Raw genomic sequence first — 16,722 nt, 5'->3', positions numbered from 1 at the left:
AAATTAGGACTGTCTAAATTATGCCAGGGGCACCTGAGCAGCCCAAGATAGAGAGGGTGCAAAGGTGGCTTAAAGCCATGGTGGGCTCTGAGTTCTGTGATGCACCCAAATGAGGTGGACCGCTGGAGTGTTGTTAACACAGGCAAGAACTTTTTTAAAAGAAATGTGACCTGCGGAAGTCTCTAAGGAGTCACCTGGCAATTAGCCAAATAACATGCTAGCTGTAATAGGAAGAGTTGCATCCTCACAATTTCCTGTTTTGAACTGGGGTGTGCGCCTACCTACACCCACAGTGGGATCTACAGTTTCCAGAACACTTGTGTTTCAAGTAGGGAGTAGTGGAGGAGAGAAGGACACCATCAAGGGAATGAAAATGTTACAGCTTACATTTAACGTGGCAGGCTGCTTGTCTTCTGCTATCTTCAAGGCTCCAGACCTGTATTTGATTTTCAGTTTTTTAAGTCATCCTTTGTTTATAAAGCTGTGCGTGGAAATTGGAAGGTATTTTGGGGAGCTTCATCCCCATCCAACTTATTGTTCTATTCAAAAAGAGGACACCCCCTAACCTAACATAGGACTGGAATGGTATCCTAGTTTAGAGTCCTGTGACACCCTTTGAGAAAGCCGGGGGCCTAGTTCTTCTCCCAAAGCACTACATGAGTCACTGGCAACTCGTCACTCACAACAGGTTTCACAGTGCAGGAGCTCATTCATACCAGAGGTAGAAGTACTGCTTCCAGGTGCTGGATTATCAATTAAAACAGATTATAATGAAAACCTCATACAGGTCCAATAATGTTCTGAAGAATGGATGTAGGAGACTGCTGGCCCTTCTTCCCTCCCCCACAGAACCCAAATTTAAAGCAATAGTGCAAACTGGTAGGGTATCGGGCCAGTACCTGTGTTCTGGGCACTGATGAAGGCCACCTTGTTAGTGTCAGGTTTGAGGCGGATGAATCCACATTCTCTGTGCATTGGCTTCCTGGTGTCTGGATGGAAAGCATTAAACCTGTTGGGAAATCAGGATACTAAAACTACCAGATTTCTACTATGGAAGAGTAGCAAAATGCAAGGTGTTCAGCCCAGTCTCATCACCAAGAGAATGATACTTTATTCAATGGTATGGTCACCAGCAGTACCTACATTATGAATAGAAGAATACAAAAAATGTCTCCACACTATGGATGCACCAGTGGTTGGCACAGCAGTAAAGCAGCATTTCAGCAGTGGAAGTTCTAAACCTGTATAAGATATATCATGTTATGCCTAGCTAACATTTACAGAGATACTCTGCTTTTCATGCTCATGCTTGGAATTTTCCACAGCTCATCTGTCTCAATACAAGGACTCGCTGAGAGGGATCCTTGGGAATTCTGCCCTTTCATTGATTGGGGGCCACCATTTACCCTATATACTCCTCCTTACTCAATTAAATATCTGATCTTATACCATCTATCTTCCAGTTTGAAAGGCTGGCTACAAGAGCCATTAAATCATTGCTCTTCCCCACAAAGCACAAATACACCAACTTGGAGACATATGTAGTCTCCATCAGCCCCCGCAATTATGTATTCTGATCAGTCCTACTCTGGGTCTTGTGTGTAACACCACTGGGTCTGCCTGCACTTTTGATTATTAATTAAATACTGTCAGACTAGCTGAGCATACTTTTTCTACTTCTTTCCTATTTCCCATGTCACTAGATGGCATTTCCAACCCCTCATTTGTATAAATGAAATGGGGGTGGTGGGGTTTCCTCTGAGCTAATTCTTGCTAATTCTGCTCCAGGAATTCCCTACTGTGGAAAGTTTTGTGTGTTTGCAGTTGCACTCTGATCAATAATCTCCTTTGTTTATGAACATGTTACTTCTCCTGTTTGGCCTTATCTAGACACAAAAGTTGTACTGTTTTAACTATACCGGTATAGTTAAAGAGGTACAATTCTCCTAGTGGAATGCAGTTATACTAGTATGAATGTGCTTCTACCAGTATAGCTTATTCCTGGATGGGAAAGGCAATAAAGCTATACATGTAAGGGGCATAACTGCATGTATAACTGCATCCACACTAGGGGTTATACCAGTAAAATCATATCAGTTAAAAAAAAATCACCCCCAACCAACATATTTATATTAGTACAAAAACTGCACGTAGTCTAGGTATGTGTGTCGTCTTTTGCACTATGTTAAGAGCTTGTAATTATTCCTTTCTCCTGCAGTCAGAGCAATAACCTTTGTAATCCACACCCAAAAATAAGCAGGCAAAAAGCTTATTTTTACTAACATGAATACTGAAATGTTAGCTAAAAGATCTATCTTCCTCCAAATCTTTTTTCCTTGCACACAATTAAACCTACATGTCCAAAATGGCTAAATAATTAGCTCTTTACCCTATATTCCCTACTAAACACTTCATTTAATCACTCTACTTTTTTTCATTATCTACAATATAGACAAATTGCCAGGATTTAAATGGACAGATCTAGCAGCCTCTTCATAGCTGCTTGTGTGAGGACACATGGACTGTTTGTTAAAATTTATAGCACAAGCTCTACAGTGAAGCAGAGCGAGTAGCTCTATGGATAATCTTATTAAAGTGCCTATCTCAGCATTAAGAATATTGTCTGTCTTGTGCCATAGGCCAGTGTAAATTTGTGGCTATATATGTACATGTACACACACACACACACACCAAGTTTAAGTGTCTAGATAGTTAAAAACCTACTGATATTCAAAATATAATGATTCTTTGGACCACTCTGAAATAAATCTCTCTCATGGAACCACTCTCTTGCCCAACTTCCCAAGTCCTCTGCTGCTTGGCTCTCAAAACTTTGCACTTTGTGGACCACATGGATGTGCTCTATTAACTGCTTGTGGTCCTTTGGCAACAGGTCACTAGCATGTGCACACTTAAAATTATTGTCATCTTCCCTGGCCTGCCCACTTATTTCTGCATTTCCATTGAGGTGTGCAGTGATTTGTAAACGTTTAAGTGAACAGAAATGCAGATGAATGTTTAATCAAGAACAGCGATTGCCAGATTTAGGTGTGTAACCCAGGCACATGTTGCAATGGAGCTGTTACTGCACAGCACCTCTAAAAATCAGGCCACCCAGTCAGATCCCATCATATCCTCTCATCTGATGGGTGAATATTTTTACTATACTACTTTTTTTTTTAATGTGCAGCCAGTAAACCTGTTGGGGTTTATGCACACTCCATCCAAAGGTATTGCCATGACAAACTAAGTTTTAGACTTACGAAAAGTTCAGCATGGGCTGCCCCACGTGAGAGATGCGCACCTCTTCCAGGTACTGAAAGGGCTTCATCGTAGGGAAGTCACCATCTCCCGGTGGGTCTGACAGCCAGGTGCCCAGCATCCAGGACAGAGGCTCAATCACAGGGTTTAGTTGGGGGGTCTCTGTTGAGAAGGAGGAAAGAATCAGGAACTTTTGACTCAGAGATCTGCTTAAGAGTTCTCTGTCAGCTGTGTAGAGTTGGGGTGAGTTTGTTATGGAAAAGCATCTCACAGATGTTAGGATACATCATCACTGATTCTTGCTAGATCAGTAAAAAGCAACAGAGCGTCCCGTGGCACCTTTAAGACTAACAGATGTATTGGAGCATAAGCTTTTGTGGGTGAATAACCACTTTGTCAGACGCATGTAATGGAAATTTCCAGAGGCAAGTATAAATATGCAGGCAAGAATCAGTCTGGAGATAACGAGGTTAGTTCAATCAGGGAGGGTGAGGTCCTCTGCTAGCAGTTGAGGTGTGAACACCAAGGGAGGAGAAACTGCTTTTGTAGTTGGCAGCCATTCACAGTCTTTGTTTAATCTTGATCTGCTGGTGTCCGCACCATAACAACTCTAACTCAGGAACCAATCCATGCAACAAACCTCGATGCCAACTCTGCCCACATATCTACACCAGCAACACCATCACAGGACCTAACCTCTGGAAATTTCCATTACATGCCACAGGACTCTCTGTTGCATTTTTTTTAAAACAGATCCAGACTAACGCGGCTACCCCTCTGATGCTAGATCAGTGGCACCTTCAAAGTATGAATGGAGCTGGGAACGAAGGACAACAGTTGTGGAGAACAAGTCTGACTTAAAATCCGCCTCTTGGTCTTGCAGTTATTACAGCATGTGACTGCATGCAGAGCTCATCAACCTCAGGCTTGACAAAAAATAGGTGTATGTTCAAGGGAAAACTGTGAAACTTCAGGGCTGCAAGTTAGGCACTAAAAACATATTGAGATACCTTCATTACATGGCCTAATTTTCAGAAGCGCTGAGTATCTGCACCTCCTCCTGGCTTAAGCAGGAGATGTGACTGTTCAGCATCTCAGAAAACAATCTGCCCAACATCATGTGCACAACTTCAGTCATCCAACTTTCAGAAGGTTGGCATAAGTCTCTAGTGAAGGTCAGGAAGTAGGATGCAGAGCCATTAAGGACAGTTCTGGTGGCTAGTCTAAATGCAGTGTCACAAGAGAGGACAGTCAGTGGCAGCCTTTCCAGCCACAGAATCTGATGCCACAATGTAGCTATGAACTATACATGGAAGAGGATGGGGATTTAATAGAGGAGAATGAAGGTGGTTAAAGGATCTCCTGGATATAGTATAGCTATATTCTGCAAGAGTGCTTCCCTCTACACCCTTGCCAAGATAAGTTCCAGCATTGATACAAAACATGGGGCTGCAAACCAGCCTATTTATAATACCTACAAAGGTTATAATTCCATTTAAAAGAGCATAGGGATGGCAAACATGAAACATAGATGACTATTGTTTTCATCAGCCCAATATATCCCTGTTCAACAATATTTTACCTAGGCATCCAAGGGAAGCCAAAGACCCACAGCAGGGTACCTTGTAGAAGAATTCACCAGGAAACTGATTGACAGACCCACCTCACAAACATTTTCAGTGCTCCAAGCCAAACCAAAAAATACAATATGCATGTCTGGATGAAGAATGACAAAGATATAATCAGGGCCAGCTTCTGGATGTGCAAGAGGCCAATCAAATCTTGGGCACAAACTGTTGGAAGGGACTAATGAGGCCATAATTTGCCTCCCCTCTGCTGGAAACTCACAGTGAGTTGTTTCCCCACTGCTAGACAGGAAAAAGGGTTAGTCCAGAAGTTGCTTTGCTTATGCTTAAGACCGGGGCTAGGTAAAAGTCAATTAAGACACTATGGCATACAGGTTAAAGTAGAAATGGACTAGAAAGCTGCTCTGTGATGGGAATAGCTCTATTCCATTATTACATTTATATGGAACCTTTGTCTCATGAAACAAAAACGCCTTCTTTAATGAGTCATTGTGAGAGGAACAGCTTTGGTAAACAACAGTTGTGCACTTTTTATTCTGTAATGTGATTTTAATAGGGTGTGCACTGTAAAAAAAACAAACAAAAAACAAAACAACCTCTCTCCCCTCGAGAAATTAATTGAGATGCACTGACACCATTTCAGGTTCCTGTGAATGGCAAAGCATTTCGTACTGATGATGCAAGTAAGAAAAGGGATACATCACCCCTATTACATCAGGGAAGACCAAAACAAACATAACTGGATATGCCCACTGCACAGTCTAGAGTGGTGACATTAAGCATTGTGAAGCTAGAGATCCAAATTCAGGAGTCACTGTAGGATGTTCCCCTCCCACACACTAGCTAAAAGAGCCCACACACTCAACCCAATGTGAGAAGAGTTTATACACCTACTGCCATCATCACCTGGCAACAAGCAGGAATGTGACACAGGTTTGGCTAGGCTGGAAGGTAGAGACTAAATTATGAAGAAAATTTATGACCTAAAAGGGTGATGTCATAGGTGAAAACTTGCTAGGGCAGTGTGAAACTCACTGTGCCTCAATCCCAAATTGCTTGTTAAAAGTACTGGGAAAGGGAGGAGAGAGAGACCATGTTTAGAGGAGCAGACTGAAAGGTATGGGAATGATGCATCCGAGGGTGCTGAGAGAATTGGGAGGGAATGCATCCGAGGGTGGGAATGCATCCAAGGGATGGGAATACATCTGAGGGTGCTGAGGGAATTGGCTGATGTGATTGCAGAGCCATTGGCCATTATCCTTGAAAACTTGTGGCGATCGGGGGAGGTGCCGGACGATTGGAAAACGGCAAATATAGTGCCCATCTTTAAAAAAGGGAAGAAGGAGAATCCGGGGAACTACAGACCGGTCAGCCTCATCTCAGTCCCTGGAAAAATCACGGAGCAGGTCCTCAAGGAAACCATTTTGAAGCACTTGGAGGAGAGGAAGGTGTTCAGGAACAGTCAACATGGATTCACCAAGGGCAAGTCATGCCTGTCCAAACTGATTGCTTTCTATGATGAGATAACTGGCTCTGTGAATATGGGGAAAGCAGTGGACGTGATATATCTTTAGCAAATCTTTTGATACGGTCTCCCACAGTTTTCTTGCCAGCAAGTGAAAAAAGTATGGATTGGATGAATGGACTATAAAGTGGATAGAAAGCTGACTAGATTGTCGGGCTCAATGGGTAGTGATCAACGGCTCAATGTCTAGTTGGCAGCCGGTATCAAGTGGACTACCCCAGGGGTCGGTCCTGGGGCCGGTTTTGTTCAACATCTTTATTAATGATCTGGATGATGGGCTGGATTGCACCTTCAGCAAGATTGCAGATGACACTAAGCTGGGGGCAGAGGTAGATACGCTGGAGGGTAGGGATAGGGTCCAGAGTGACCTAGACAAATTGGAGGATTGGGCCAAAAGAAATCTGATGAGATTCAACAAGGACAAGTGCAGAGTCCTGCACTTAGGACAGAAGAATCCCATGCACTGACTGGCTAAGCAGCATTTCTGCACAAAAGGACCCGGAGATTACAGTGGATGAGAAGCTGGATATGAGTCAGCAGAGTGCCCTTGTTGCCAAGAAGGCTAACAGCATATTGGGCTGCATTAGGAGGAGCATTGCCAGCAGATTGAGGAAAAATAATAATGATTATTCCCCTCTGTTCGGCACTGGTGAGGCCACATCTGAAGTATTGTGTCCAGTTTTGGGCCCCCGACTACAGGAAGGATGTAGACAAATTGTAGAGTGTCCAGCAAAGGGCGATGAAAATGATCAGGGGGCTGGGACACATGACTTACGAGGAGAGGCTGAGGGAACTGGGCTTGTTTAGTCTGCAGAAGAGAAGAGTGAGGGGAGACTTGATAGCCTTCAATTACCTGAAGGGGGATTCCAAAGAGGATGGAACTCGGCTGTTCTCAATGGCGGCAGATGATAGAACAAGGAGCAATGGTCTCAAGTTGCAGTGGGGGAGGTCTAGGTTGGATATTAGGAAACACTATTTCACTAGGAGGGTGGTGAAGCACTGGAATGGGTTACCTAGGGAGGTGGTGGAATCTCCATCCTGAGAGGTTTTTAAGGCCCAGCTTGACAAAGCCCTGGCTGGGATGATTTACTTGGTGTTGGTCCTGCTTTGAGCAGGGGGTTGGACTAGATGACCTCCTGTGGTCTCTTCCAACCCTAATCTTCTATGATTTTAATGAGAATTTTCCCCATCAACATAGGATTTTCATTTCTGTCACTTGTGGGGTCTCTCTTCTTGTGGGGTCTCAGCTTCTGTACCAAAAGACTGGAGGATAGCTAATGTGTTGCCAATTTTTAAAAAGGGCTCCAGAGGTGATGCCGGCGATTACAGGCCGGTAAGCCTGACTTCGGTACAGGGTAAACTGTTTGAAACTATGGTAAAGAACAAAATTGTCAGACACACAGATGAACATAATTTGTTAGGGAATAGTCAAGGTGGTTTTTCTAAAGGGAAATTATGCCTCACCAATCTACTAAAATTCTTTGAGGGGGTCAACAAGCTTGTGGACAAGGGGGATCCAGTGGATATAGTGTATTTAGATTTTCAGGAAGCCTTTGACAAGGTCCCTCACCAAAGGCTCTTAAGCAAAGTAAGCAGTCATGGGATAAGAGGGAAGGTTCTCTCATGGATTGGTAACTGCTTAAAAGACAGGAAACAAAGGGTAGGAATAAATGGTCAGTTTTCAGAATGGAGAGCGGTAAATAGTGGTGTCCCCCAGGGGTCTGTACTGGGATCAGTCCTATTCAACATATTCATAAATGATCTGGAAAAAGGGGTAAACAGTGACATGGCAAAATTTGCAGATGATACAACACTCAAGATAGTTAAGTCCCGGGAAGACTGTTAAGAGCTACAAAAGGATCTCTCAAAACTGGGTGTTTGGGCAACAAAATGGCAGATGAAATTCAGTGTTGATAAATGCAAAGTAATGTACATTGGAAAATATAATCTCAACTATACACATAAAATGATGGGGTCTAAATTAGCTGTTACCACTCAAGAAAGAGATCTTGGAGTCACTGTGGATAATTCTCTGAAAACATCCACTCAACGTGCAGCGGCAGTCAAAAAAGCGAACAGAATGTTGGGAATCATTAAGAAAGGGATAGATAAGACGACAGAAAATATCATATTGCCGCTATATAAATCCATGGTACGCACACATCTTGAATACTGTGTGCAGATGGGGTTGCCCCATCTCAAAAAAAGATATATTGGAATTGGAAAAGGTTCAGAAAAGGACATATGAGGCGACATTAATAAGACTGTGACTTTGCAGTTTGGAAAAAAACCGACTAAGGAGGGATATGCAGGGCCGACGAGAGGGGGGAGGGGGAGAAGCCGGTACAAATTACCGGGGCCCGGCGGTCTGGAAGGTGGCCCGGGGCCCGGCTTCCCCCCCATCTCGTTGGCCCTGTTTAGCCGGTCCGCCCTTGCTGGGGGGCCCGGACATTTTTTTTCACCGGGGCCCGAACCCGCTCTCGGAAGCCCTGGGGATATGATAGAGGTCTATAAAATCGTGACTGGTGTGGAGAAAGTAAATAAGGAAGTGTTATTTACTCCTTCTCATAACACAAGCACTAAGGGTCACCAAATGAAATTAATAGGCAGCAGGTTTAAAACAAACAAAAGGAAGTATTTTTTTCACACAACGCACAGTCAACCTGTGGAACTCCTTGTCCGAGGATATTGTGAAGGCCAAGACTATAACAGGATTCAAAAAAGAACTAGATAAATTCATGGAGGACAGGTCCATCAATGGCTATTATCCAGGATGGGCAAGAATGGTGTCCCTAGCCTCTGTTTGCCAGAAGCTGGGAATGGGCGACAGGGGATGGATCACTTGATTACCTGTTCTGTTCATTCCCTCTGGGTCACCTGGCATTGGGCACTGTTGGAAGACAGGATACTGGGCTAGATGGACCTTTGGTCTGACCCAGTATGGCCGTTTTTATGTTCTCTCTCCTCAAGTTTAGCGAGTGTTAAATCAGTTTTAAAACAAATGTAATGTTCCTAATTACATTTCATTCTCCTGAAACACACTGAAATAGAACAAGATATTTGCATATCAGTTTGCACTCTTCACAGCTGACAGTACTATCGATAAGGGGTTCTCAAACAGGGAAACAGTAAATGTTTATATTTCACATTTTTAGATACTGACTTTTTACTTTTACAGGGAATAACATCTGCAGGCTCTCCACATTATTTGACATGTTGTAAATAAACATACACACAATCAAAAATTTGTTTAACTTAGATACTATGGTGATGGGTGCTATAGAAAACCCTAAGATCAAAGCCCTCCACGGCAAGACAGCTTTCTAAGATCTTTTCTTTCCACCTTCTCTCTCAGTGCGCAAATTAGTGAGTCAAAAGAGTGCTGATATCCTGCCAAATAGATATTTGCCTCCTGCTCACTGAAACTGTATACTGTGCTCCGATCCCTCCTCCCTGTTGAGTGCTCTCTTTGCACTTTGTAACAGGAAAAGACCCAGGTTTAAGTTTAACAGGGAAGCTTTGGGAACCGTTGCCTCTGGTCTGCAGCATAGGCTTTTGCTCCCCACTAGTGGAGCAAGTGATATTGCAGCAATTCAAAGTCCTCTCTTCTGTGCAAAAGATCAAAGCAGGCAGTGAATTTCAGTTTTTGACTGTGTGAAAAGAGATACCTATTTTCTGAAACCGAAAAACATTAACCTGGAATACACTTTGAGCTTCACTGCTATGCAGAGGGTTTTGCAACAGAATAAGTTTAATATTTCTCTGACTCCCCTCCCCAGCATTTCTAGATCAAGAGGCAGACCGTACCTGATGGATGGAAGAAATGGCTTCAGGGAGGAGTCAGGCACAAGGTGCGAGGAGTAATTTTATTGTTCCTAATGACTATTTCTTTAAACATTTACATGCCTGGGAAGAGTACATAGCTTTTCTGGGCAAGCGTCACCAACTTCTGCAGAATGTATTTATTTTTTCAATCGGGTTTCTAGCCCTTAAGTTTGTGAAAATAACTTTCCAGATGTAAACCAAGTACAAATTGATGCAGTCACGTCTTCCTAAGTCTGCAGACAGACAGCTTTAATTGTCTTTGCTGCACCTTGGGAAAGTACCAAGTTGCAGAATAATAACTGCTACTATTCAGAACCCTGTGGACAGCAGTGAAATTAACAAGAATCATTCATGCATTGTGCTGCTTGGGAAAACTAGAAGCCGCTGCAAAGGCAGACAGAGGAGTCACTAATGGGGCATGAAGACTCCAAAACAGAGGCTATAACAGGGAAAAAGCAGTGGAGACCCATCCTCCTCTCAAAAGCTAGAGGCTGAGGAAAGACAGAGCAGCAGATGAACAAAACAACACAACACCCCTCCCCCACCCGCTTGTTGTAGCTAGAAGTGAGAGAGGAGGAGCAGATATTTCATCCATCTTTGAAGCAGTCGGCAGATTCTAGGGTGGGAGGTGGAGGTGGTGGGAGAAGCAAAAGAATACTCTTTCTCCTGAGTAGTCAGAGGAGTTTGGGGATTCAAGTTTATCAGGCACCTACTACCCCACAGAGGATTTGAAAGACAAAGCCCCTGAGTAGAGTCCAGGGACAGCATCATTAAGAATTTCAGCACACAAACCTATCCCAGCAGCTGGGGCACAGGTTTATTTCTCACCTGAATGTTGCCTCTGGGCGATGATGCCCTCACATCTTTTGCATCAGTCTTTTGCATCAAAGTAGGTTTAGTTCCCTGATCTCTGATAAATGTTAAGCCTTGTGTGTGAGTGGATGGAGGTAAATGAGTTGGGCTGGATGTGTAAGGGAGTAGGAGAGACACAGAGGCTGATGGAATGAATTAGAAAAGAGATGTATGATTTTAAAAGACAGAGATTGAGAAATTGAGGGAGAGGGGGAAGAAATGGGAGAAGAAAGAAGCAACAGAAAATAGAGGCAGCAGCAGAGAACATAATATAGGGAAGTGATATAAAGCGGTGGAGGAAAGAGAGAAAATAAGAAGCTAACTGACAATGAAAACAAAGGAGAAGGGATAAACCATGATCTATGATAGGAAGGGAAGGAAAGGAAAGTGGAGTGAAGCCAGGATGGAAAAGAGGGTAGGAGAGGAGTAAGAAAGATGCAGTAAGTAGCATTTTAAACAAATGATTAAGATAGAAAGTTGATTGAGAACACCTTAGAATTAAGTACAAGTGCTTTATTCTTTTACATTGCAGAGGGAATGGCTAGCAGACTTCACTCTTCAGCTGAAGAGATGTTGGTAAATTCTTCAACCTTGCTAACAGCTTGCGTTATTTGGTGACAAAACTGATTTTAAAAGCCTGGGAGTTTAATGGAGCTGAAATTAAGTATTTCATTGGAATGTGAATTATTATATATGACTGAACTGGCTTATGCTGGTTTTCTTACCAGCTGATCTGTACTATACTTTGTATAGCAAGTGAAGGCTGGAGTACTTTAAGAGGGAGGCTGTCTGTGGGATCATGGTTAGGGTGAGTAGAGCTAGATGACCGTTGTGGTAGAACATAAAGTGGTGTTTGCAAAGGAAAGGGAAATGTATCTCTGGCATGCTGGGTTGTTTTGTTTTAAATATCAGTGTTAGCAATAGAGGGTCCTGTGGCACCTTTGAGACTAACAGAAGTATTGGGAGCATACTGAAGAAGTGAGGTTCTTACCCACGAAAGCTTATGCTCCCAATACTTCTGTTAGTCTCAAAGGTGCCACAGGACCCTCTGTTGCTTTTTACAGATTCAGACTAACACGGCTACCCCTCTGATACTTGAGTGTTAGCAATGTAATCCTTGTTTAGAGGAATCACTCTAAAGAGGTGATGAATATTTTCCTTATTATGGAGCTAAGCTTCAAGCAGGACTCTTGCAAACATTCCACCAGCTGCATTATCAAAAGGTGCCTCACAGTACTGGGGAATGTGAATTTTAGTTTAAGGACTTTGTTGCATAGAAGAGAACTGCTAACATTCTGGATATCAGACGTGAAACACTGGGATGAAATCTATCAGTAGTATAATCCATACAGTGTGTGATCATGTGATGCAGTAAAGACATAATAAAACCTATAAACTCACTGTCCTCTCCCAATTGCTTAACCATGACATGCATAGTGGTGGTGAAATAGGCCTGAAAAAGCCAGGAGAAGATAAAATGCTCAGTCTTCTAGCCCCATTCACTCCAACTAGTCAGGGTAATTAACCAGTGGAACAATTTACCAAGGGTCATGGTTGATTCTCCATCACTGGCAATTTTAAAATCAAGACTGGATGTTTCTTCTAAAAGATCTGCTCTAGGAATTATTTTGGGAAGTTGTATGGCCTGCGTTATACAGGTCAGACTAGAGTAACACAATGGTCCCTTCTGAACTTGGAATCTGTGAAAACCATGTCCACTGAAAAAATTAAAGGTGCTGACCATAGAACACAACCTAAATTTGAAGCTATCCTTCTCTGTTGAAATGACAAGGGAATTCACTGTGATGTTAGTTTAGCTACTATTGACCTTCTCCATACTGCTCCCCCACTGTAGATATACTTCCCCCCTTGCATATTTTCATCTTCTTCCAGTGTTATTGCCTCTCTTTCCATGCACACTGCTTCTACCCTTCCCTACACACTGTCCCAGCATCCCCTACTTCCCCCGCATGGTGTCCTCTCCTCATGCATGCATCTCATTGATCAACTCCAGTATTCCTAGCCTGGCTGTTCACCAGATAGACAATTTCTGCTCCTTCCCACTTTGGGGAGCCATGAGGTCCGCAACACTCCTAACCCAATCACCAAATCCACTCCCTATTGACAGACAGGCTATGCCAAGATCTCCTGGTTTCCATTTCCCCTCCCAAATTAAACAAACAAGGTGCTTTATCACCTCACTGCTCAAAATTCACAGACAAACTGTCATCTGATCTTTCCCATTCAAAGACAGGCCTTGATGTCAAATTCCCACCTATACCAAAAACAAGCTTAATAGTAACTCCTTTCGTTTTGCTATAGGAGCCAGTGCTGAGGCAGAGATACAATCAATCCCTATCCTTCTGACTGGTTTCTACTACTCTGTGACTAGTTATTCTCCTTTCCTGCCTCTGCAATGTTGTTTTATAGAACTATCAAACTCCATCCCCATTTTTAAACATTCACAAGATTTGTATTTTGTTCTGAATGAAGATCGCATAACCAGGGTCAGCATGTGCTACAGCATACCATATCAAAATTCTGCAAGAAGACTTTCTGACATCTGCAGCCTGCTAGTACTAATTCTCTGGCAGCACAGAATATAGAAAAAATGTTAAAATTACATATTTTGGAACTCCCCAACATCCTAAGGCAGAGGTGGGCAAACTTTTTGGCCTGAGGGCCACATCTGGGAATAGAAATTGTATGGCAGGCCATGAATGCTCACAAAATTGGGGTTGGGGTGTGAGAGGGGGTGAGGGCTCTGGTTGGGGGTGCGGGCTCCAGGGTGGGGCCAGAAATGAGTTCAGGGTGCACGGGGCAGGGCCGGCTTTAGGAAGTGCGGGGCCCAATTTGAACATTTTTGGTGGGGCCCCGGCAGGGATGACTAAAAAAAAAAAAAAAAACATATTAAAAAAAGCTTTTCATTTCTTAGCAACCGGTTCCCTATAAAAAGTTCTGATTTAAGGGATGTGCCACAGTATGTATTTTTTGTACCAATAGGGTTACCATACGTCCGTATTTTCCCGGGAGGAATCTTTAAATTTAAAATTATCCCAGACGGTGATTTAAGAACCAAAAAGCCTGACATATCCGGGAAAATACGGATGTATGTTAACCCTACCTAAAGTTATTTTTTAAAAAGATGGGCCTGAACTAGAAATGAGCTCCGTTTCACATGTGTGGGTCCCCGCCACTCCCTGGGGGTGTGCTAGGGTGACCAGATGTCCCGATTTTATAGGGACAGTCCCGATTTTGGGGTCTTTTTCTTATATAGGATCCTATTATCCCCCACCCCCATCCTGATTTTTCACACTTGCTGTCTGGTCACCCTAGGATGTGCACATGTGTGGGTCCCAGCTGCTCCCTGCCCCCCTCATTGAAGCAGGTGTGCAGGGTTACTGTCCTGAGAACTGCAGGGCACCAGTGGACATGGGGCTGGCTGGAGGCAGGGCAGGAGCTGACTGGAGGTAGAGTCTGGCTGCAGGCGGGGCAAGGGGTGCGGGGCTGGCTGGAGACAGGGGGGTGTGGGGTGGGCTGGCTGGCTTCAGGCAGGGCCGCAGAGGGGTGCAGCAGGGGTTGCAGGGCTGGAGACAGAGGAGTGCGGGACTGGCTGGCTTCAGGCAGGGGGGTGCGGCAGGGGTTGGCTGCAGGCAGGGCAGGGGGTGCAGGGCTGGTGCAGGCAGGGGAGTGTGTGGGGCTGGCTGGCTTCGGGCAGGGCCACAGGGGGTGCAGCAGGGGCTGGCTGTGGGCAGGGAGTGCAGGGCTGGCTGCAGGCAGCGGCAGGGCGGGGGGGCGGGACTGGTGCGGGCAGGACAGGGGGTGCAGGGCTGGTGCGAGCAGGGGGTGCGGCAGGGGCTGGCTGCAGGCAGGGGGTGTGGGGCTGGCTGGAGACAGAGCAGGGGGTGCGAGGCTGGCTGCGGGCAGGGCAGGGGGTGCGGGGCTGGTGCGGGCAGGGGATGCAGCAGGGGCTGGCTGCGGGCAGGGGATGAGGGTACAGGGGGTACAGCCCACCCTGTATGGTAAGTGCCCCCTCCTCCTCCCTCCCGCACTGGAGTAGCAGCAGCAGCTCGGGGCTCGGGGGCTATTTAAAGGGCCTGGGGCTCCCCTGCTTCCATCGCCCGGGCCCTGTAAATAGCCGCCAGAGCCCTGGGGACGTGGCGGGGCTTCAGTGGCTATTTAAAGGGCCGGGGCAGTAGAACCAATGGGAGCCCCGGACTTTTTAAATAGCCCCCAGAGCCCCGCAGCCCTACCCCAGGGCTCCAGTAGTGGGGCTCTGGTGGCAATTTAAAGGGCCTGGGGCTCCAGCACCTGCTGGGAGCCCCAGGCCCTTTTAACTGTCCCCTGGAGAAGCTGGGCCACCCCAGTACGGCGCACCGGGTCTTGCTGGTACGCCATACCGGGGCTTGGGTGCGGGGCCCTCTTAGGGGCGGGGCCCGATTCAGGGGAATTGGTGGAATTGGCCTAAAGCCGGCCCTGGTGGACGGGCCCCCACTTGCTCTGGCCCAGGGCCCCACAAAACTGTAATCCGCCTCTGGATTTATATCACGTCTGCCAGTTTGCAGCATTGGTTGCTGTGTTACTGGAGTTTGTAGAGCACAAGGCCCTACCTCCGAAGACATTTTCCACAAATAGATGTTATTTCCACAAATCTAGATGGAAATCACCTTCATCTGTAACTCTTTCATTCAGAGAAAAGAACAGATTCTGCAATTAATTAATATTAGTGATCCCCTGAAATGATTATCATAACATCATAGTATTATTATGGCAGGTGTCACCAGGTGACACTGATACACATAGGCCAGGTCTACACTATAGACTTATACTGGTATAACTACATTGCTCAGAGGTGTGAAAAATCCACACCCTTGAGGAAGGTAGTTTTACTTAAGGCAACCCCCAGCTTTTCCCGTCGACATAGCTACCGCCTCTTGGGGAGGTGGATTAACTATGCCAATGGAAGAACTTCTCCCATTGGTGAAGGAGCATCTTCACTTAAGCAGCACAGGGGTGCAGCTGCATTGGTGAATTTGCGCCTATGTAGCATTTTAAATGTAGCCCTGCCCTTAGTCTTTCAAGTCCTTTTTCTTAGTGTGCCAGGAAATATTCAGAATTAAGAAGACATGCTTTGCTGTTAGTTTTTGTTATGCAAGGGTCTGTGTAGAGCTTGAGGTCCTTAGAGAGAGCACTGTAAGAGCAGTGGGAGAGTTTGCTGTCTGCCTGAGGCCTGGCTCAACAACACAAAGTTAGGTCAACATAGGCCGATGCAGTCCAGTCAGTCCCAGCAATTGAGCCTGGGCAAGCCTGATGCAGGGGAAGGAACCTGGGGTAAGTATGTAAATATATTTCCCATTACAATGAGGTACTGATGGCACCCCAGCTTAGCCAGGCAAAGCCATTGACTTTTTATTAATTTACTCTGTCCAGAAGAGGTAGCCAAAGATGTCTAGGGATGGCAGTCTTATTTCTTCCTTCACAGTAGGACACTTTCCCAAGCCAGTTGGTGGTAACTTTAGCAGGCACCATTGCAATAAATAGGCTAGCAGCATACAGGTCTGGGCAGCTTCAGGACACCAGCTGTGCTCTTTTTGCCGGTAGGTCCACAAGAGCCTGCAGCATCTGTTTGCTGCCAGAGAAGCCCCATTATGTCCTGGTGCATCTCCCTCTCCT

General features: G+C 45.1%; 1 protein-coding gene across 1 annotated transcript in view; it reads right to left on the bottom strand.

The window, feature by feature from the left end:
• The window catches only part of THAP4 (THAP domain containing 4), a 67,564-nt gene that overhangs the window by 26,717 nt on the left and 24,125 nt on the right, over window positions 1-16,722 (bottom strand). Inside the window, exons 3-4 of the mRNA XM_026660786.2 lie at window positions 3,264-3,423; window positions 900-1,009 (exon numbers count right to left, since the gene is read on the bottom strand). Of these exons, the coding sequence (XP_026516571.1) occupies window positions 900-1,009; window positions 3,264-3,423 (270 nt within the window). The remainder of the gene's footprint in view (window positions 1-899; window positions 1,010-3,263; window positions 3,424-16,722) is intronic.

The sequence above is a fragment of the Terrapene carolina genome, unplaced genomic scaffold (assembly GCF_002925995.2).
Source record: "Terrapene carolina triunguis isolate 2854851 unplaced genomic scaffold, T_m_triunguis-2.0 Scaffold837, whole genome shotgun sequence".
NCBI lineage: Eukaryota > Metazoa > Chordata > Testudines > Emydidae > Terrapene > Terrapene triunguis.
This window is presented reverse-complemented; position numbering and strand designations above follow the sequence as displayed.